We start from the raw sequence: 24,000 nt of genomic DNA on the forward strand, positions 1-24,000 counted from the left end.
TCTTGAGGCACCATTTTAATCTTATTCTTCTCTCTTCTGCACGCTTCCTTTTCCTTGCATATCAGATTGTTGCCCTTCATTTCTTCACTTGTTTTTTCTCCTTTAAGAATCTTGACTTTCGTTTCCAAGGATCTGATCTTCGTATCCTTGGCCAAGGTCTCTTCTTGGAGTCGTTCGAGTTCCAAGGTCATCTCCATCTTTTCGAACTCCATCGTCTCTAGTTCTTCCTTCGCCTCAGCCAGTTCGAATTCAAGCTGAACTCTCCTCCTCGTCATTTCGTTCAGCTTTCCATTGGCCTTCGGTTTTTCTGCTACAACAGTCTTAGATTCTTTTAACAAACATATGACTTCCATGTGTTTCTGGGTGCACTCATTTTGCAGTCGGAGGATCTCTCTATCCTTCTGCAAGTTCTGTTGTTTAAGCTTTTCTAGTTCTTCCTTTTTCTCAGCAATTTCTATTTTACATCGGTCGAGCTGTTCCGAATTTTCATGGGCCATCTGTTTCTGAGTGGTAAGGATTTGTAACTCGTCTTCCAAATCGTTGATCTTCAAGGTCTTGTTCTCGTTTTGCCTGTTCAGACTTTCAATGTGATTCTCCTTCCTACCATTCTCTTGTCGAAGTTTCTCCAAGTCCTCGTTTAGCTTGTTCATTGTGACTTGCATTTCTCTTCTGCCATTTTCCGTTCGCTGTAGATCTCGATGCAAAGTCTCCTTCTCCATCTGGAGAACTACGACCGTGTTTTCCAAAATAATTAGCCTTTGGTCTTTCTCCTCCTTCTCCTTTATTTGCACTTCTGTTTCCTTTGCCTTTTCCGTCATTTCGTTTCTCAGTTTTCGCATTTCTGCGGACACTGAATATATTTGTCTTTCCTTTTCTTGATTGAGGCGTTCCAGGTCTCTCATGTTTTGTTCCATTTTCAATTCTCCTTCTGTCAGCCCCTCTACCTTCTTTTTTAATTCAATTATCAGCTGATCCTTCTGCAACCTCTCTTTCTCAAGCCTTAAAACGTTTTCATTTTCCTCAGTTGCTTCTTCAACCTTTCGACTGATATCTAGATTCGTTATTTCTTCTTGACTGGCTGAACTGTCTTCTTCGCTATCTGAACTATCTTCTTCACTGTCTGAACCTTCGTCGTCTTCACTATCTGAACTATCATCGTCTTCACAGTCGGAATTATCGTCGTCTTGAGCTCGAGACTCCTCCGGACAGTCAGAGTTGTCCAAAGCCATGAAATCAATAAAGAATTGAACCAAATCTATGCAGATTCCACGAAGTATAAATACTTCAATGAATAGTACAACAAGATTGATATAAAAAATATTCTCGCGGGGGAATTTAGCCCCGGAGCCAAAGCACTGTTCAAGCACAAATGAAAGCAAACTTAGAAACATCTTCGTTTGGTAGAGAGCATCTCTCTCTGCCTGATCATTAGTTTTGAAAACTTACACACGTGCCGTGTCTGGATTCTGCTGGGACTCTGGAGTGATTCCTGGCTCTGCCGGAGCCGATCCTGTCTTCGGGAATTCTTGCTGATCCCCGGACACAGTAATTGATGTGTCTGGATTCTGCTGGGATTTTGGAGCCGATCCTGTCTTCGGGAATTCTTGCTCATCCCCGGACACAATAATTGATGTGCCTGGATTCCGGAGCCATTTTGGTCAAAGTCTAATAAAAGATAAGTCTGTTCACTTGCTGCGAAAAAATAGCACGAGCCGCGCAATGACGTCATTTAGCCCCGCAAATGCTGGGTCCGTTAACGGTTGCATGAAACCGAGTCAGTCACCAACCAGCCGGTGTTGTGTGCAGAACTCTGGCTGCGGCAATCAAACGTGCCTAGCAATTGTGCTGTTAGTGGCTGCACACTGAGTTACGAAAACAATCTACCTGCCTTCAATCCCTGTCCTACTCGGCTGGTTTCATTCTGTGTCTTCAACAACTTTAAACCTGACTGAATTCTTTACTATGAACATTATAATAGTTTGCTGCTAATTTTATGATAAAAGATGTCAAAGTCTCACTGTTACTCTTATTTAACATAATGCCCACTTACACATTATATATACTCGGTGTTGTTTCATCGCTTTCTGCATCAACTTCACAAGTTGTTATGTAGCCATATCAATGCTAATTATTCCACTACAGAAGGTAAGCTGGAAAATCTACAAAAAAAAAGACATGAGGATAGAAGCTTACATTTCAAAGGTTAATTATCTAATTAAATGGCAGATTAGGCCTACATTACAATGTAATTACTTCAGTCTAAACATAATAATAATAATAATATTACACAGTCATTTATAATGTCACACAGTAATTTACTGATAGAGTACAGTGTAAACTGGCCACTCCTCACCAATATTATTAACTTTAAGTAAGCTATAACAAGAATAGACAGAAACATTACGTATATATTTTAATAATACTATTTACATTATTTTTTCTTTAAATGCGAATGATATACTTGACATTAATAAAGTTAAATAGTGTGACTGAGAAGTGGACAAAATAACAGATAAAAATAAGTCCCCCATTAATCACTCCGTTTTCTATAATTTAGGATGCTCGGCCTAGGTGACGTCACCACCTACGCGCGAACAGACTTATCTTTTATTAGACTTTGATTTTGGTCTCCCCGGGAGCTGCTTCAGTCTTCGAGAATTCTTGCTGATAACCTGGAAAGTTGGTCATGTCCAGTGTGTGGTAATAATTGCAATAATTCTTCACCCCTTTTTAATTATATATATATATATATATATATATATATATATATATATATATATATATATATATATGTATATGTATATGTATATATATATATATATATATATATATATATATATATAAGTATATATATAATCTCAGAAGAGGGAATTCTTATGGAATCCCCAGGAATATCTGAAGACCCTGAGGCCAATCTCCACACACACACACACACACACATGTGTATACATTAGCGGATGGGGGGGGGCACCTGGGCACGTGCCCCCTCCTATGAAAAATAATGATAAAATGATAATATTGAAGGTTTAGATAATAATAACATAAATAAATAAAAAACTGGGAAAAAATCGACTAAAGTTTGTTTAAACTTGATAATTCAAGAAGTTGTTGATAAATATAAACAAAATTAGTATTCAGTTTTAAAAATGTTTCTGCAATTCGAATGGGTAAGATTCCGTATCTCTTATGGTTAAGATTTTGGTTCTACAGTAGTTTGTTACCGCGTGATCCCGGATTTTCCTGGATTACCCTTTTGTTTATTACCCCTTGGCAATTAACCATCTGGATTTTGTACGGCTAAACTTTCTTATCTCTTGTTGATCCCGGATTATCCAGGATTATCTTTCTGTTTATTACCCTTTGACAACTGACCATCTGGTGTTCTTGTTCTTTTTGTTTACTTTGTAACCTTTTCATCTGTGTCTCATTTGTGCCCAGACGATGCGTGAATAAACGTGAAAGCACTTGGTACTGAACTTCTGCCTGTCATTTTCCTGTGGGATTCGCTTATACACTGAAGTCACGTGCATCTACTGTGATTTTTTAAGCACACACACACACACACAATATATATACACTCTGTATATATATATATATATATTGTATATATGTATATATATACAAACACACACACACAAACACACACACACAAGCATTAAGCTACAAATGTCCTTTAATGTCCAATTCGCTCTACCTCGGAAATAATATATTTTCATATATGTTACCCGAAAGGGAATTTTTTTGTTGATGATAACTTCATTGTGTCGTGGGCTCGAACCACGGAAGACAAGAACTCAGGACTACACTGACGCCTTAAACCACAAGGCTATATGGGTGAAGCGTTACTGTAGTCCTGAGTTCTTGTCTTCCGTGGTTCGATCCCACGAGACAACGAACTTATTATCAACTAAAAAACAAAGACACCCTTCAAAACAACATATATGACAATATATTATTTCCGCGGTAGAGCGAATTGGATATTAAAGGACATTTGTAGCTTAATGCTTGTATATGAATCACGGTGATGTGATACAATTCTATCATATATATATATATATATATATATATATATATGTATATATACATACAATACATTATATATATATATATATATATATATATATATATATATATATATATATATATATATATATGAATGTCTTTTCCTGTAATACTACAGTGTAATATGAATATAAGAAGGCCCATAAAACACTATTTAAACGTTGAAACCATATATTTCGGGCACTAGCTTTTGTAGTTACTAAAAGTGCGGTGTTTTCGTGTCCTACAATTTCTTATCACTGGTCGACAAAAACTATGGCATCATCTTCTTCTTCTCCTGCGCTTACTGCCTCCTGGTGCTTCAAAATTTCGTTGGCTTTGTTCAAGGCAAGTTCATTCTTCCCATATGACTATAAATTTTGATGGCACGAAATGCACCCTCCGCTCATTTTACTAGTCCAAGTCGAGGTCTGTGGTATTAGGGGCTGCTAAGGCAGGGTATTATAACTTAGTATTTGTCATGGTGATTCCTAGCCAGATACATATACCGTGGTTTCTGGTTGTATCCTGTTTGTAAGATTTATTATATTCATGATTGATCAGAAAGTCAGTTATTTAATTAGTGAGGCTGTTTCCTTCGGTATTCTATTATATTTCTCATTATTGAAACTTATCTGTTCTCTCTCTCTCTCTCTCTCTCTCTCTCTCTCTCTCTCTCTCTGTACACATGGGCAGTCGTCTCTGACGTATTGCAGTTAAGTTTATCTCTCTCTCTCTCTCTCTCTCTCTCTCTCTCTCTCTCTCTCTCTCTCTCTCTCTCTCTGTACACATGGGCAGTCGTCTCTGACGTATTGCAGTTGAGTTTATAGCTTTTTGGGCTCGTTCCTTATGGTCGCTTGTGCTACTACTATTATTACTTCTAACAAGTGTAATAATAATAAAGGCCCGGAAGTTTACCATAAAGATATCGCTTCATAAACTCGATGCACCATCCCTCCCTTCTCTCGTGATCAATATGGCTGGCGGAATACATTTGCCCATGTTACCACAGTGGATGATTGGTTGGATGTCTGGCGAAACATCCAAGGGACCAAATGGCCTCGTTCGTCATCCAGTTGTTGTCCTTGTTCTTCGCTGAGTAGCCATCAATATGTCCTCGCTGCATTGCAACCTGCTGTGCGTCTCGCCTCTTGGCTGCGGCTCTCATACATACATACATACATAGTATATATATACAGTATATATATATATATATATATATATATATATATATATATATATATATATATATATATATATATATATATATATATATACCGGCGCATACGTCGACGTGTGAAGCGTAGAAATATCTTTCCAAAACCAGGAGTCGACATGTACGCCAAATATAAAATGTGAACCTTCCCCTGGCTAAACAAGTGAAACTGCGGCCAGCTGTTGAACTATGAGTAACAACTAATAAAACAAGTGATGTTTCAGTAAAATTACAAACCTTTCACAATATGCTAGCGTATATATGTGTGTATATGTACGTGCGTAAGTGTTAGGAATGGTTATAACAGCAAGCCGGAATCCAAAGGGAGAGGGGATAAACGAAGTAAGTTTCACTTTGGCAACGGGATTCGTGCTTGTTGGTTCAAATCCTGCCATGGCAGGTGAAAACTTCTTCGCTTATTCCCGAGTTGGGGTTCAGGCCTTTATTGAAAATCGTATCCAGAAAGTGCGAGGAACTCGAGAAGTTCATTGCGGGTTTAAAAAAACACACACACAAACGTGCATGTCAATATAAATACACGACGGTTAATTTCACAAATACATTTCCTTAATTCATCTTATATGTATTATGTATATCATATCAGCCAATCTGTTCTAATTATCTAACTTCCTGAGGCTGCCATTAAGTTCCATTGTGAAAGCAGCAACGGGCAAAATATTTTCCTTTTTCTTGATTGTTTTTATTGGAGTGTATAATCATAGACATGACTGTAAAAATTTAATTTATAATCTTGTCACCATAGTTTGCACTTTTATCCTTTTGTTATAGACAGTATTGTAGAGGGCAGCATAACAGTAAATTCCGATTTAATAATTATGCTCGGATCAGGCTCTTATTGCTGAAATCTCTTCTGTACAGTAATAAGAGAATGACAAGCTGGTGGAAAGATAGTTAACAGCTTAAGAACTTGAAAACAGGATGAGAAAAATCGAAATACTCACAAGGAATGTACCACAACTCAAACGCTCGATACTTACATTACATTATGGCAATATTCTCCTTTTTAGATGTGACCAAGTACGATCGTGTATTTTGTTAGGTGATGGATGTTGATCTGAGGTACTATCAGTGAACTCAGTCATGTATTTCTCTGTCATTAAATGTCAGTACCAGTAGTGAGCGACTGGCGATTCAGGTAAATTCCCTTGTGGTTCAAAGATATTGAATAGTCCGTCCGTCAACATGGCTGTCGAGGGATGAGAACCACCCATTCGCACAGGTATGTTGTGAAATGAAAGAGAGAGAGGTGTCTAAATGTTTTGACCAGTTCGTCCAGTTCCTGGACATTCCGGTGAATGACAAAAGTGTTCATATATCTGACACAGATGGTGGGTTTGTGATGATCTGAAGAATATTGTTCAGAGGGAACTGCCCTCTCTCCAGCACTCGTGAGTCTTTGACCCTATCTTTCCTAAGCCCCCTGTCGTGGATGAGGATGTGATTGATCACGATGGGATTTGGGGCTGGCAGACACAAACAAGAAGAAAAAAAGAAAAGAACATCTCGATTTTCCGCTGGACCGAAGCCCAACATTCGTGAATCACCTTGGCCGAAACCTGAGAAGAGATGTCACGTTGTGATTCATAATTTACACTCATCGGTGAAGCTAGTCTCCATACTAGAAAGAGTCAAGTTTTTCACGGGCTCCGACCCTCTTATTTCCCACGAGCTCCCATGCAAAATTAAATAAAGTGGCCTACGGGATTACCTGCCTAGTTCAACACCTCAGTGTTCTTAAAGGCGAGAATTTCGGTTCTAATATAAAAGTCTCAAGATACAACCCAATCATGGATTAATCCCCCCCCCCCTCGGGGAACTTAATGACACCCCAAGCAGGGATTCAGCCGCAGACTCGTCTTCTACCACAAGTGCCAGCCAACTTCCCAAGGCGAGTGAATGCCCGTCCCCGCTGGCGGCCAACCCCCCATCCACCCAAATGATCAACTCATACATTTCCCATCTTCGTGAGTTGTCATGGATACACTAGATATAATCTCTTGGAATATTTTTGGCCTTAGGCGGAACATTCCTCTCCTAAACATGTTCTGCAAAAACTTCAAAGGCATTACAGGAAACGCTCCTCTGGCCTCATGACCTTGCCATCTGCGATTCAGTGCATGAAGACTTCAGAGCTTTCTCGACCTCATCGATGGAAGTTACAGATCACATCGTAGCCGGTCGCCCGAAAGGGGGCCTTTCTTTCCTGTGGCACAGTTTGTTAGACAATATGGTTAATGTATTGACCTATAGGAGTGATAGATTGCTGGGGCTTCAAGTGACAGCAGGGGACTCCAAGATCCTAATAATTAATGTTTACATACCCTGGGAAAAGAACAATAATTTTGATCAATACTGCATGATCCTAGGTGAGTTGCACAGCATTATTCACGATTCTACTGCTGATCATATTGTATAACTGGGGACCTTAATTCTCACCCCACAAAACAATTTTATAACGAACTTATTCGCTTGTTAAAATCACGCTCTCCAAATTAGCGATGTAATGCTCCTCCCTCCCTCCTCCCACACCTATTTACAAAATAGAACGGACACGATTACAACCTCCTGGCTGGACCACTGCATCACGTCCCCTCAACTTCATGATTCTATTGTGACCTGCAATTTTCGCTACGATCTTGCAATGGGCTATGATGACATCGCCTTACATGTGTCATTCAGTATCCCACCCCTCCCTACGTTCAGTGTCGAAAGGAAACCCCTTGCTATTGCAATAACGTAAACGTTGTGCGATAGTCTCCCGGAGTGGTCAGTGCTTCCCTCCTTGTTGCTGCTTCATAGCGCGGAGATGGGGGATATACGCGATTGTATGGTACATACATACACACACACACACACATATATAATATATATGTGTATATATATATGTATGTATATAATGTGCACACATGCGGTTGTGTGTGCTTTTTTCCCGGTCCCAGATTCGTTGGATGGGGGATTCGTCCTAACCTCTCTCTCTCTCTCTCTCTCTCTCTCTCTCTCTCTCTCTCTCTCTCTCTCTCTCTCTCTCTCTCTCTCTCGAGGAAAATGCGACACAGTTTCGCTTCCAATTTCCGCTAAACAGCAAAGACAGTTCAAACCTCCGAGCTAATATTTAGTTTGAAGACATTACTCCTCCTCCTCCTCCCCCTCCTTACATTTAGATGTAATTGTAAGTGTTTGGCTGAATAACAGAACTTATTAAAATAACAGATTATGAAGAATTGAGGCTTTGGTGAACTAGAAATGGTTAGTAAATAGAAAAGGGGCCATATCTTGGTTGAATTCTGTGTGTTAATGCTGGTGTATGACTGCGGTTCTAATTGTATGTTGTATAAATTGTTTGAAATTACTGTTATGATTTAAAACAGTTTTCTGCTCGGAATAGACAGATACTATTATAATTTAAGATAGTTTTCTGCTCGGAATAGACAGATACTATTATAATTTAAGATAGTTTTCTGCTCGGAATAGACAGAATTTTTATCATATTTTCCTTTTTTAAATCACATTCGTTTATTCTTTCATCTCTTCGTACAGGGGACCATCGATGTTCTAATTTAATTTGTGCAGACACTAACAAAGAGTTCCCCTGTGATTATCCTCCTGTTAAATGTTCATCGCTATTTGCTATTTAATCATCGATTTCCTAAATGTGTATTTTAACTGATGAAATTCTATTTGTATAATATGTATGATTACTTACATGGGGGTTATCTTTTAAGTTCTTTATTATCCGATTTTTATTTTGGAGGTGTCTGATATTTAATCTTATAAACAACTCTGCCGTTGCCATAATACTTACCGAAGAGTATTTTTATCCGGTGAACTTTTTCTGTATCTCTGATGCCCTACGTACCAATGTCGTTTACTTATTTATGTGTGAAGTTTTGTGCAGTAAAAGAATAAGTCTTTGTTATATTCTTTTCTTAAATCTCGCACAAGGCTACTTGAATGGAGAAAGTATTTCCCTTGAAAGGAAAGTTGTGACCAATCATGTGGGACAAAATAAATAAAAAATGGTGATGATTACAGTTTTTAGGCACAAAAGAAGCCCATGATTATTTTCATGTACAAAAATGCATGGGTTAACATGGATTGTTTTTCAATGAACGAAAATTTACGCAAAAGTATCATACCTCGGCGAAAGGAGCAACAACAAAAAAAAAGTGTGAAAAACGGTGCGTGAATGCGTAATATAAATAAAGGAAAGAGTGCATTCAGCCAGTGAATTTGCTCCAAGTATATAAAGTGGAATAGAATTCCTTACCGTGAACCCTCTAACTGATCGCCCACCTGCTGTTAACTGGGATTTTAAAAACCAACAGAAAACCAGATCCTTTAGGGAAACCACGGAAACCGGCAGACGCCTTACTGTGCACTAACCCAAAATGTAGAAACGACCATCACAGGAGAGATCTGAAAGAATTCTATTCGAATATAATTTCTGCTATGCTTGCCTCCTGCAGGGATACCTTTAGATCTCGTCAAGGCAATTCCCGTAATATACCTGGGTGGAATGACTTGATTAAAGATCTATATATACATTCACGAGAAATGTTTTTACTGTGGAGGCAAAGTGATAGCCCGAGGGAAGGACACTTTGCACTGCTAATGAGGCAGGCGAGAACGCAGTTCAAACTTACCCTTAAGCACTGCAGACTGAATGAAAAGCAACTAAGAGCTGATGCACTGTCTAGAAAATTAGAATCTGGCGATTACCCCCGTCTTTGGAAAGATATTCAATCCCTAAATCCCAAAATTAAAATGCTATCACAGAGAGTAGGAGAGGCCGTCGGTGACGAGGCTATCGCAAGAATTTGGGGCGATCACTTCAGCACTGTCCTGAATGGCATAAACGATCAAGACTCCCGAAGGTATGTAAATAATCTCCTTACTGATAATATTCAGTTTCATTTCGCCGATCGTATTGCGCCAGGTAACATCAGCGAGGCCATAAACAACCTGCCTAATAATAAATCGCCCGGCTGCGATGGTCTGCCTGCTGAAGTTTTCAAATTCTGCCATCCGATAATTTACATTTTGCTAGCTGCTCTATTCAATGCGTGCATAATTCACCGGTTTCCCCAAGACTACCTACTCTTAGTTCACTTAATACCATTAATAAAAAACAAGCTCAAGGATGCAACTGACCCTGGCAATTATCGCCCGATTGCAATTACTACAGTTGCGTCGAAGATACTTGAGTCCGTTCTTCTAGTGAGACTTCTCCCCCTTCTAAACACTACGGACAACCAGTTCGGCTTTAAAGCAAACCACTCAACCGACACCTGCATTTACATCATGAAAGAACTGCTGAACTATTACCTATCTTCAGCCTCTCCTGTTTTCCTATGTTTTGTAGATGTAAGAAAAGCATTTGACAGAATAAACTACCTGAAGCTCCTCCTGAAGCTGCACAAACGAGGCACACCTCCATATCTAATTGGCATTTTATGTTGTTGGTTCTCCACGCAGCAACTGTGTCAAATGGGGTAACGTATTGTCGTACACCTTCGGCTCCTTAAACGGGCTCCGGCAAAGGGGCATTCTCTCTCCTTACCTGTTTAACACATACACAGATGCCCTGAATGTCAAACTGAACTCACTCCCAATCGGATGCACTATCAACGAAACAACAGTAAACAACCTCTGTTACGCCGACGTTATGGTTCTGATTTCCTTATCAGCGCAAGGTCGTCAGCGACTCATCGACACCTGCCGCCAGTATGCAAAGGAATTTGATATCCTATACAACGAAACCAAGACCCAGTGTGCGTCGCTGCTCCCGAGATCGCTTAAGCATATTGCAGAACCACAAATTTTCCTCGGAAATCATCGTCTGGAATCCGTGCATGAATTTCCGTATTTGGGCCACATTATCATGGACGACCTAAAAGATACGGCAGACATAGAGGCGTCGTAAGCTATGTGCAACTGGCAACATCACTGCAAGGAGGTTTGCCTTCTGTCACCGAGACACGAAGCTGCTGCTCTTCCGCTCGTACTGCTACAGTATGGGTGTTCCCTTTGGACGAACTATACCCGAGAGACCAATAACATTCTGAGATGCCTCACAAATACTCCTCGCTATCACTTCGCCACTCCGATGTTCATAGAAAACCGCCTGGATAATTTGAAAATCACTGTGAGGCGAACAATGTCTAGTCTGACCACCCGACTGAGAAACGGCAGCAATTCGCTCATACAAAGCATCCTCAGCAGTGAGGCAAGAAGAAGATCTAAATTGTTGGAAAGTTGGGATAATGAGGCGTCTGTTCCTTAAATGACTTATTCTCTATTTTTGCAATTATGAAGTGGCATCTCCAGAATCTGTCAGTATTATTATTATTATTATTATTATTATTATTATTATTATTATTATTATTATTATTATTATTATTATTATTATTATTATTATATTTCTGCGTTTCTTGTTATTATTAGTATTTTTACTTTTTTATTATTACTGTGATAAATATCATTGTACAGTAGAATTTTGCAATTTTCAATTTTCTTATTTAGCCTTCTGGACCTGACTTCTGTAGCCACTTGCAATCTGTATTTTTAATTATCATTTTTAATATTTTTTACTATTATTCTCCATATAATTATTGTCATTATCATTATTAAGAATTCTATTTTTTTTCTACTTCTTCAGCAACTGTGTGGGTACTGCCGATTATTATTTTTATCTTGTTATCTTATGTATCTAGATTGTGTGTATTGTATTGTATTTATATATTCCATGTATATGGCCTTAAGCTGCAATAAAGGATATTATTCTTATTATTATTATTATTATAATTATTATTATTATTATTATTATTATTATTATTGTTATTATTATTATTGTTATTATTATTATTATTATTATTATTATTATTATTATTATTATTATTATTATAGTTCCACCCGAACGGGGATCGCATTGTCACATCGGTGATCTGATTGTATAACTCATGTTCTACTGTTTCTCCACCGACTCTGTCATAAGCTTTTTCTAAATCCACGTTTGCCACTTGACACTTTTCTGTTTACTTTCTGACCTCTTACAAACTTTCAAAACTAGCACTTTTGATCCACTTGCCCTCTTCCTTGCCTAAACACATTTCCATTGTAAATCCTCTTGTTATCTGCCATACTTTCTCAGTGAAAAGCTTACCACCATCCCCGGCATAATAAATCATGTTTTGCCCCTACAATTCTTACAGTTGTCTCAACACCGTTACATTTATGTATATAATTAGACAGTTATTCATCTTACCCATCCGTCAAAACCTATCTCTCATCCAGACGCCTTATGTAGCCTTATCAACAACTCCACCTTCAATCACCAGAGTACGGAAGCATCCTGCACGTAATCCCATCAGCTCCGAGTGCCTTTTCAGGCTTCAGCCTCTTTATTAGCCTTCTTTTGTCCACAATAGTTGCTTCTGCCTCCTTTCAGTCCTCTTATTGCCTGTCGAATTACCCATACAATGGCTCTAAACCTCCTGTGGCGAGGCAATCTTCGTCGAGAGAGAGAGAGAGAGAGTATTTTTAAGTTCTAAAAATTTTCGGAATCATAATAAATTTATTTTAATCTGGCGAAAATTTAATCAGCGGTAAATGAGGAGGGCTTACTTGTAACTATGGTAAAACGAAAACAGAAACAATGTAGTTGAGGTAGAAAGAACACCACAAAGAAAAATAAAATGTAATCAGAACTTATGTAAGGAAAACTTTAAGACCAGCGAAGCCCTCAATTTTGAAAAGTTATTTTACTTTGTGAAATTTTATAGTTCCCACAGAAAATAGAGAATATGATTTTAAAAAATACACTAGGCTCAATACTTCGGAAATCTGTCTCCTTTTTTCCTTTTCCTGTGATCTCCATTGTTACCAGAGCCTGAAGCTCTACTTCCTCAGGGATGTAGCCCTACTTTTACGTTTGTTTATATCAGGTTACCCATCCCAGCGGTCCCTATTGTATCAACAGCGCCACCAGAAGCATTGGATAGAGGTCACTTTGAATGGGATCAGTCACCGTCCGCATTTTTTCAGTGTTTAAAAGAGATAAAGCTTAATGATGTCACAAGCAACTGATAGACGAACATCACATATAGCAGTCAAGGTACCAACATCAAAAATAAGTGATATCAAATAAAAAGTTACTATATATATCAAATTATAAAAAAAAAAATTATTAGGAAAAAAATGCTGTTACAACCTTGACAAGGCTCGGTCATAGCTACTATTCAAATCCTCCAGGCTTCTGAATTGTAGCTAGAGGACTAGGAGTACATGAGCGTCTTACTCCTTCCTATTTACATATATTCAAATTCTTTGTTTTTTATTTGACAAGAAGATAATAGGATTGGTCGAGAAACAAATGACAAGTTCCTATGGCATAAGATAACGATAGAAAATAGGAAAGATTCCTAAGGCGTAGGATTCCATGGCATTATTTTGAAACCGCCTCTCTCTCTCTCTCTCTCTCTCTCTCTCTCTCTCTCTCTCTCTCTCTCTCTCTATATATATATATATATATATATATATATATATATATATATATATATATATATATATATATATATATATATACCTGTATATACATATATATTCTTTTATATATTCCATTCGTCCCTTTAACCTGTTAGATAGAAATTAAAATTTAATGGTAGCTGGAAGAGACGCCATGAAGGGGGTGAACTTATATAGGCCTATCCCCCGATATCACCTGATTTGGGGGAAAACAATACCGACCTCTTAGCCCCACCATCGGATGTTTTGGGGGCTGGGCGGGGGTGGGTTAGATAGCCGTTAGTACAAAAGGGCGAATCAGGGATGTAAGTGGGCTGCTCTCCTTACCTTTAAGAGTCTTAGCCATAAGATCTATTTCCCTTCGAACTTGGTACTGGTGGAAATTGCATTTCAGGTCGACCGATGTCTTGTGCCCGACACCGAAAACAAAAATATGAGACACTTCGCGCCCACACAGACCTCAGACGCACCCAGAAACTCCAAGAGAGAACACGACCGCATTCAGTTGGAGCGGTCCTTTCTTCCTTTGTACGCAGGCATTGTGAACTTTTGCGGCCGAAATTCGTCTTTTGCAAGCGAGCTCCCTGCACAGATGCAATCAGGTACATCTTGAAGTGCAACTACGCCAGTTCCTGTTTGTCTTCTCGTGAATTTCTCTCCATTTTTTCGAATTTCACACTTTCATTCTCGTAAACCAAGCCCTTTGCTCAAAGTTGTGATAATATGGAGCTAATTGACTAATTACATATTCAGTTCCAAGGATTGAGACAGATCGATGAAACACACATCTTCCTTAGGTGAGTGTTTATTCAGGACAAACTGACACGAAAGGGTTTTACAATGTGGACAAAAAACAAATGAATGTTACAGATTACAGTACTGCCAACTGTTGCAAACTCACAACACACTCCCTTAATCGAGGCATTCATGTTACCCAACTCCCATTTCCCTTACACATTTAACATGAATTTGTGCATTTAGACTCTTAATGAGTACATCAGCCAACATATCTTTGGTTGACATATGGCACAGAGACACTTTCTCAAATCTACACAACTCTTATATAATGATACCTCACATCAATATGTCTGGTTCTGGCATGAAAGCCTTCATGCTCATTCAACCTCAGTGCACTCATATTATTACTATACATTAAAACACTCCCAGATCTACTACACAATACAAAAAGAAAACCTCTCAAAAACACTGCTTCTTTACATGCATGGGTAATGCTTACATACTCCGCTCCAATGCTCGACAACGCTGTCACTTCCTGCTTACTACTCTCCCAGCTAATAGGACCATTACAGAGTTTAAAAACATATCCTGACACAGGTTTTCTTCCTTCCTGGTCATATGCAAAAGATGCATCACAAAAACCTATTACAACATTTTCAGATTTTGAATAATTAATTCCAAACTCCATAGTTCCTTGTAGATATCTGAAAATCCTTAGAACAGCATGCCAGTGCTCCTTATCATAACTATCATTGAACTGACTCAAGTAATTCACTGCGTAAGCAATATCAGGTCTAGTACATAGTGACAAATACAATAATCCACTAATCGCTTGTTGATATGGCACATCTTTGGGACAGTCTTTACTTTTACCTAACAATAGACCACTTTCAATGGGAGTCTTAGCACTAACACATCCTAGCATTTCAAATTTGGATAGAAGTTTTTCACAATAGCCTCTTTGACATTCAGAAACCTCTAAATCTTTAGTAGAAAAATTGCTACTCAGGGTAGTCTTCAATTTTTCAACATGGCACATATCATTAAAAAATATAAAAAAATCGTCAACAGAAAGTGCAATAATGACAAATTTGGCTCCTTCCCTCCACACATAGACACATGGTTCATATTTAGACTGTTTGAAACCAGCTCCAACCAGAATGATATGGACTTTCTCATACCAACATCTACTTGCTTGTTTGAGCCCATACACTGCCAAATGCAGTATGCACACTTTGCCATCATCTGTTACAAAACCATCAGGTTGGCACATGTATATTTCCTCTTTTAAGTCACCATTTAAAAAGGCTGTAGAAATGTCAACATGGTGAATTTGCAGATCAAGTTTAACAGACAGAGAAAAGAAAAGTCTCAGCATACTGTATCTAACAACTGGGGCATAGGTATCTAAAAAATCAATACCATATTTTTGTGAGCACCCCACAGCTACCAGTCTAGCTTTGAACTTAGCAACATCCCCATCACAATTCCGCTTAATCTTGAAAACCCATTTACATTTTACAACCTTTTTACCAACAGGCTTGTCAACAAGATCCCACACATTATTTTCTATATAAGACTGAATCTCTTCATTCATAGCTTTTTTCCAATAAATACTATCTTTGCCTTTCAGGGCCTGACTAACAGTATCTGGTTCAAAGTGATCATCAAACACAGCATTGCAATACGAAAATGTAGAATACATCTCAAAATCAGGAAACTCTTTCCTTTTTCTGTCTCTCAGTGGGTACCTCCTATTTTGCACATTTTCATTAATTTCACCACTAATTTTCTTACCTACACTTTCCCCCTCAAAATCACCATGTTCAGCATCACGGAAATCATCATCTTCCCCATCAACAGGAGCTTCCTCTACATCATTTCCCTCGACCAAATCGCCCACTGGGCAATAAACAACATCACTTACGTCTGTTACACCCTCAGAGCACACGGTAAACTTACCTTCATCAAACTTGACACTATGCTTAACAGAAATACCCTTTGGCTTATCAAGATCAAACAAGCGATACCCTTTGCTCTCTTTGTCATACCCAGCAAAGACCAAACACTTACTTCTTGCATCCAACTTGTCACCTCTAACCTGTTTAGGTACATGCACATATGCATCACAACCAAAAACTCTCAAATTAGAATATTTCACAGGCAGTCAGGTGAAGCTCTCTTCAGGAATACGATTATTAGCACCAATATGGGCTACTTTGTTCTGAGCATACACAGCAGTATTGACAGCTTCTGCTCACAGTTTCTTTGAACATTGAGCATTAAACATCATACTTTGAGCTGCCTCAAATGTTGACCTATTTTGCCTTTCAGCAACACCATTCTGCTCAGGGGTATACCTAGCAGACCTCTGCTGTACAGTTCCTTTACTCTTGAAAAAAGAATACAAATCATTATTTGTAAATTCACCTCCATTATCAGATCTGAAAACCTTCAGTACTTTTCCTTTCTGAGTTTCACATTGAGCAACATATTCCATAATTCTGTCCTTGGTTTGTTTCTTATTCACTAAAAAATAAACACTGACAAACTTAGAATAATCATCAACAATTGTGAGCACATACTTGGCTCCACCAAAATCTCTCTGGAAGTGATCCACATAGATCTGCATGCACAAGATCTAAGACCTCTGAAACTTTGGGTGAGATTGAACGTGAAAAACTTTGCCTTGATTGCTTATCTAAAGCACGAGCAACACACGTGTCATCATTTACATTTGTAAATTTCACATCATCTGAATAAGAACACAAAAATTTCTATTTTTGTCGACCAACATGCCCTAATCTTTGATGCCACAGATCATAATCCTGAACATTACTTACAAAAACTGACTTAGTGCCTGGTTTTCCATCAAGAAGATACAGGCCATTCTGTCATCTTCCAGTACCCAAAACTGAACCACTAACAACACAATCATCAGCATCAACAAACTGACAACCAATCGACATAAACAGGACATTAATACCACGATCAGTACAGTGACTCACCGACAACAAAATGGTACTCAAGCCAGGAACATAGAGAACCCCTGGCATTTTATTAATTGAATTATTTGATGACAACTTTATATCACCTGTACCAGCAACTCTTAATCTTCCATTGTCACCACCAACAACATCCTGATCAAATTCACAATCTTTGTAATTCACTAGAGATTTCTTGTCCAGTGACATATGCCCCTCAGCAACAGAATCTATCACTATTGCACCCTCAGTCAGTCGTGCAGACAAAGCACAGAGAAAAGTTTTCTTTGGAGTAAAATTCTTACCACCACCATCACTTTTCGTGTCAGATTTCTTCTCACCAGCAGGCGCCTCATAATCCTTCGGCTTAGGGCACTCCTTGATGGGATGCCCCTTTTCGTGGCAGCGCCAACAACGCACATTGGATGTGTCCTTCTGTTGCTTGTTATCGTTACCCTTCTTGCCAGGAGACTTCTTGTTAGTAAAGAAAGCAGCACGATCACCAGACTCAGCACCAGTGACATCCCTATGCTGACTATCGTCCAGTAGTTTGGTGATGACAGTATCCAAAACCATATCCTTTTCCCCAGCACACAGAGTCATGACCAAACTGTCATACTCACTAGGCAATCCTTGGAATATCATGGCTATCAGGTACTTGCCCTTAACTTCTTCTCCCAGACTTTTCATTTCTTGCCCCAGAGAAGTGATGTGTGCAGTATAGCCCTCCATATCACTGAAATCCTGAAACCTTGCCTGGCTCATGGCTTGAACCAGATATACATACCGCCAGTGGCCTTTGGTTTCAGACTTCGTTTTCAGAGCTTCCCATGCCTCTTTGGCTGTTTTTGCACAGTTCATGTACTGATAATTTTGAGGGGTCTACCATGATGCATATGTCGGCAAGAGTTCGTTCTTCACTGCTCTCCTTCCCATCTGCCGTGTCGGTTCCTTGCACAGCCGACCACAATCCCTGTCTTCTTAATAGTTAGTCATGGAGAAACACCAATTCTTGTAGTCTTCTCTCCCTTTCAACTTTGTGATTCCGAAGCTGCATGGCCCGAGCCAGGTTCGACCCATCTTGAATCACTGAGTCCAGTAGTACCTTCAATCTCTTGTTGAAATCAGTATCTGTTCTTCTCAATTAGTTTCTGGGCCCATAACCTGTGATAATATGGGGCTAATTGACTAATTACATATTCAGTTTCCAAGGACTGAGGCGGATCGATGAAACACACATCTTCCTTAGGTGAGCGTTTATTCAGGACGCAAAAGGGTTTTACAATGTGGACCCCTTAGACAGAAAAACAAATGAATGTTACAGATTACAGTACAGCTAACTGTTGCAAGCTCACAACAAAAGTAAATTAATTCAATATAATAATTAGCGTTTCCCCTCCGTAGTGTTATCTGTGCTAATTAAATTTAATTGATCAATTCCTCCATCGTGCATAATTAAGTTCATGTGAGAGAAAATCGTTGGGTTTTGAATGCTGAATTGGAATTCTCTTCCACAACCTGTTATCCAGCACCTCGAGCGGTCTGTTCCATCCCTTGTGAAATGAAAATAGTGTAGACGTTTAACTGCCATCCTGCCATGTGCAAGAATCTTCTGATTAGCAGTCCACCCTTCACATTCATTTGTGTGTTAAACTATTTCAGGGCTGTAGCCTATTCAGATCCAGCAATTTGCTATGCATTGTTTAATTTTATTGCACATTGCATGTGCTTGCTTGCTTCTCAGTCAGCCCTTCCATGTTAATTTCCTGGTTGCTTCAGTTATAAATAAATTCAGTTTAAATTACATAAATGGTTAAATTTTCCCCATGGCGACCTCCAATTCTCTGTTTACTTAGATGTGATATCAAGGTAAGTCAGTTTATTCATTCCATTTATCGCTTACATTCTAAGTGCTTGGTTTTGGCTTTCAAGCCAGTTAATTAAAATAACAAATCCCATTCTTCCAACCAGCCACAGAATGTAACAACAATATATATATATATATATATATATATATATATATATATATATATATATATATATATATATATATATATATATATATTATATATATATATACATACATCGCTCAATATTTGTTGGTCAGTACAAGCGGGACAGCAGATTTCCCAAACTATGGACAAGTCGATCTAAGGAGATTTCGTTTGAAATCCACGTTGTCTCTGTTGCCCTCAAGTGTGAATCAAGTAGTGAGTAGTTACTCAACATTATTGGTTGCATCATTGCACGGGGGGACAAGGATAACGTGTAAAAGGTGGCATCTTAAGGATAAAACAGAGAAAGTGAGAAACATGATTAATATATATATATATATATATATATATATATATATAATATATATATATATAATATATATAATATATATATATATATATATATATATATATATATATATATATATATATATATATATATATATATATATATATATATATATATATATATATATATATATATATATATGTGTGTGTGTGTGTGTGTGCTAGCTGACCAACCCGGCGCTGCCTGGGAAAACTCTAAATGACAGTCTATGTGTAGGGGATGGAAAAGGGAAAGGGAGGAGGAAGGGAGAGGGAGAGGTATTTGTGTTGATGGTCCTACTGGCAGTTCTAGTTTTTTTCATGCAAATGTTCACCCTTCGAACAGTTGTGGGTGAACTGATGGTATTCTGTGGTGACTGTCCCTTTTGTCCAGAAATTACTGCGGTGACTGTCCCTTTTATCCAGGTACTACTGTTCTGCCTGTCCCTTTTATCAAGGTATTGTTGTAGTAACTGTCCCTTTTACTAAGGCATTGTTGTAGTGACTGTCTGGTTTATCAAGGTATTCCTATGCTGTCTGACACCTTTAACCAGGTGTTACTGTACTGTCAGTCACCTTTAACTAGGTACTAGTGTACTGTCTGTCCCTTTTATCCAGGCATTACTGTGGTGACTGTTCTTTTTATCCATGTTTTACGAGCTGTCTGTCACCTTTAACCAGGTATTATTGTGCTGTCTGTCCTTTTACCAGGTATTACTGTGGTGACTGCCACTTTAACCAGGTATTACTGTGGTGATTGTCCCTTTTATCCAGATATTACTGTGGTGACTGTCCCTTTCATCCAGGTATTACTGTGGTGACCGTCCCTTTTATCCAGGTATTACTGTGGTGACTGTCCCTTTCATCTAGGTATTACTGTGGTGACTACCACCTTTAACCAGGTATTACTGTGCTGTCCGTCCCTTTTATCCAGGTATTACTTTGGTGATTGTCCCTTTTATCCAGATATTACTGTGGTGACTGTCCCTTCTATCCAGGTGTTACTGTGGTAATTGTCCCTTTTATCCAGGTATTACTGTGGTGACTGTCCCTTTTATCCAGGTATTATTGTGGTGACTGAAAAGTCCCTGTTACCCAGGCATTACTGTGGTGACTGTCCCTTTCATCTAGGTATTACTGTGGTGACTGCCACCTTTAACCAGGTATTACTGTGCTGCCCGTCCATTTTATCGAGGTATTACTGTGGTGACTGTCCTTTTTATCCAGGTATTACTGTGGTGACTGTCCCTTTTATTCAGGTGTTACTATGGGTGACTGAAAAGTCCCTTTCATCTAGGTATTACTGTGGTGACTGCCACCTTTAACCAGGTATTACTGTGGTGATTGTCCCTATTATCCAGGTATTACTGTGGTGATTGTCCCTTTTATCCAGATATTACTGTGGTGACTGTCCCTTTCATCCAAGTATTACTGTGGTGACTGTCCCTTTTAACCAGGTATTACTGTGGTGACTGTCCCTTTTATCCAGGCATTACTGTGGTGACTGTCACTTTTATCCAGATGTTACTGTGGTGACTGTCCCTTTTATCCAGGTATTACTGCAGTGACTGCAAAGAGTTTTCAATATGAATGTCTTTTCCTGTAATACTACAGTGTAATATGAAAATAAGAAGGCCCATAAAACACTATTTAAACGTTGAAACCATATATTTCGGGCACTTGTTTCTGTGCCCCTGTTCACTGGTAGAATATGGACAGGTGGAAAGTTACAATGGTATATATATTTCTATAGTCTCGAGTACATGAAACGAGGCATGATAAACCCGTAGAGTTTATTTACCACATAATTTACATAGGGGAAGGGGTCGGGGTACGGATTTGAAACCTGCCCTGTATCTTAGTTTGGTCAAATGATGGCCACGTGTCAAATTTTGTCTAGATCGGTCAAGCGGTCCGGATTTCTATAATTCACAAACATTCAAACTAATATACAAACAAACATTCACTTTTATATTTAAGACATATATATACATATATATACATACATAAATATAACAGTTGTATATCTTGGGAATAACTTACGCTCGAAGGTTAATATAAATCATAATTGCATCTGTCCCTCTGCTTATTACATATAATTCCTTTAGGGCTTAAGGTTTCGTGAATTCGATGTTAAGGGGGTATTTATGGCTTAACATCTAATGACATATATACATATATATACATAGATTTTATATATAGTTTATATATATATATATATATATATATATATACAGTATATATATATATATATATATATATATATATATATATATATATTATATATACATGCATGTATATACGTATATATAAATAATATATATATATATATATATATATATATATATATATATATATATATATATATATATATATAATGTCAGCTATTTGTGACTGAATACTTGTTGCATATAGAAGCACACTCGTGTGCGTACTCACATACACACACACACACACACATATATATACATATATATATATATATATATATATATATATATATATATATATATATATATATATATATATATATATATATATATATACATTTGTATATATGTGTGTGTGTTTGTGTGTGTGCATGGCTGCGGAAATATATACATTGTGTAACTACCGTTAATGAAAAATAGTTTCATATAAATGTTTAAAACTATATATAGGTATTGATAAAAAGAATTGCAAAAATGGATTTTGCCCAATATGTGGTAATGGATAGCAGCATTTTCATGGAAATTCAATCACCAGTCAAGCCAAACAAAAGAAGCCATAAGCCTGGACAATCCTAGTTGCACCAACGCTCAGCTGGAATGTATTCTAAAACCGTCAGTCACTTCGCTATTCCATATTTTGACAAATTAATATTAAATTATGATTACAAATTCAGGAAGCTGCAGGTGGCCACGCCCAAAGCAGTGCTGATGTTTAGTTGTACGATACTTTGAGAGATAATGAATATTTTTTAACATCAGATCTTGATATAATGATTAATAGTGCTTGGTAGATGTTTCGTAAATACATGCATTATGTATTATTCATAACTTTGTACAATTGTCCATATTTATTATTTGCACACATGTGCATCTCAAATATTTTGGTAGACATAAAGAATAGACGTCATAATTCAGAGTGAGCAATTTAATGGTCCCATTTTAGTATGAAAACATTGAAAGACTTTTGACATTTCGGAATGACGAATGAATAAAGAACAGCAGAAGCATTCCTGCATGAAGAAGAGAAACTACGTCACTCGGTTGTTAAAAGCATCCATGGAACGAATTAGAATGAAAACTTATAGCAGATAAACAGTGTGTAAGCGTTAGTGAGAACATGGATGGGGTAAGCAAAGAGGCGTGAGAAAACGCCAAGAAATGACAGAAAGGAGGAGGAAGAAGAATGTCAATTAGTCTTCTGTGATGTGAGGAAAACGTTGGGAGGGACGCCTCTCGTTGGATGGATGCCAGTGTAAGGTCAACATACACACTCTCTCTCTCTCTCTCTCTCTCTCTCTCTCTCTCTCTCTCTCTCTCTCTCTCTCTCTCTCTCTCTCTCTCTTTTCGCATTCCTCCGTGAAAGTCATGCATGTGTGTGGGTGTCAGAGAGACAGAGACAGAGAGAGATCCGGGACTAAATCTGAAAAAATCTCGCTCTATATCTTGTCTCTCTCGACCCCTAAAATACACTGCAGGTTGGGAGAGTCAAGAAAGCCCGTGGAGTAAGATAAACAGATCAGTCAAAAGAAGTCAGGTCTTGAGCTCCAGAAAAGAGAAATGGTGAGGGAGTTTGAGTATAAACTTTTTTTTTATTCACTTTCTGCTACCACGAATTTATCTTTCAAGTGGGAATGAATCTCTCTCCCTCTCTCTCTCCCCTCATGCAGTGCACTATACGCATTACTTAAGGTTCATTGCAGCGTCCCTTAGGCCCCTGGCTGCAACCCCTTTCATTGTTTTTACTGTACCTCCATTCGTATTCACTTTCTTCCATCTTACTTTCCACCCTCTCCTAACAATTGATTCATAGCGCAACTGGGAGGTTTTCTTCCTGTTACAGCTTTCAAACCTTTTTTTACTCTTATTTTCCGTTTCAGCGCTGAATGACCTCATAAATCCCAGCGCTTGGCCTTTGGCCTAAATTCTATATTCTATTCTATTCTGCT

The 24,000-nt window shown here is 38.2% G+C and overlaps 3 protein-coding genes across 3 annotated transcripts in view; 1 reads left to right on the forward strand and 2 right to left on the reverse strand.

The window, feature by feature from the left end:
• Positions 1-1,229, reverse strand: part of LOC136843984 (uncharacterized protein MCAP_0864-like) — a 1,557-nt gene extending 328 nt beyond the window's left edge. Inside the window, exon 1 of the mRNA XM_067113001.1 lies at positions 1-1,229. This exon is cut by the window's left edge and continues 328 nt beyond it. Within this exon, the coding sequence (XP_066969102.1) occupies positions 1-1,229 (1,229 nt within the window).
• The window catches only part of LOC136844493 (zinc finger HIT domain-containing protein 1-like), a 320,239-nt gene that overhangs the window by 26,881 nt on the left and 269,358 nt on the right, over positions 1-24,000 (forward strand). The gene's annotated exons all lie outside the window — the stretch shown is intronic.
• LOC136843986 (uncharacterized) lies at positions 1,443-18,384 on the reverse strand. Its single transcript, XM_067113002.1, has 6 exons — positions 17,448-18,384; positions 17,125-17,294; positions 15,696-16,640; positions 15,039-15,149; positions 14,129-14,207; positions 1,443-1,636 (listed from the first exon to the last, which is right to left on the reverse strand). Exons 1-6 carry the CDS (start codon positions 18,382-18,384, stop codon positions 1,443-1,445), a joined length of 2,436 nt encoding a protein of 811 aa, XP_066969103.1.

Source organism: Macrobrachium rosenbergii, chromosome 12, assembly GCF_040412425.1.
Source record: "Macrobrachium rosenbergii isolate ZJJX-2024 chromosome 12, ASM4041242v1, whole genome shotgun sequence".
In the NCBI taxonomy this organism is placed as follows: Eukaryota; Metazoa; Arthropoda; class Malacostraca; order Decapoda; family Palaemonidae; genus Macrobrachium; species Macrobrachium rosenbergii.

Bases quoted from the DNA above. Each gene is read 5' to 3' on its own strand.
- LOC136843986 (XM_067113002.1), bottom strand. From the start codon at position 18,384: ATGAACTGTGCAAAAACAGCCAAAGAGGCATGGGAAGCTCTGAAAACG. The intron at 15,150-15,695 runs GTTGGAGCTGGT...GCATATGACCAG, and splicing joins AGAAAGTCCATATCATTCTG to GAAGGAAGAAAACCTGTGTC. The intron at 1,637-14,128 runs GTAAGGAGAGCA...TCCGGAATCCAG, and splicing joins TATGGCTAAGACTCTTAAAG to GCACATCAATTATTGTGTCC.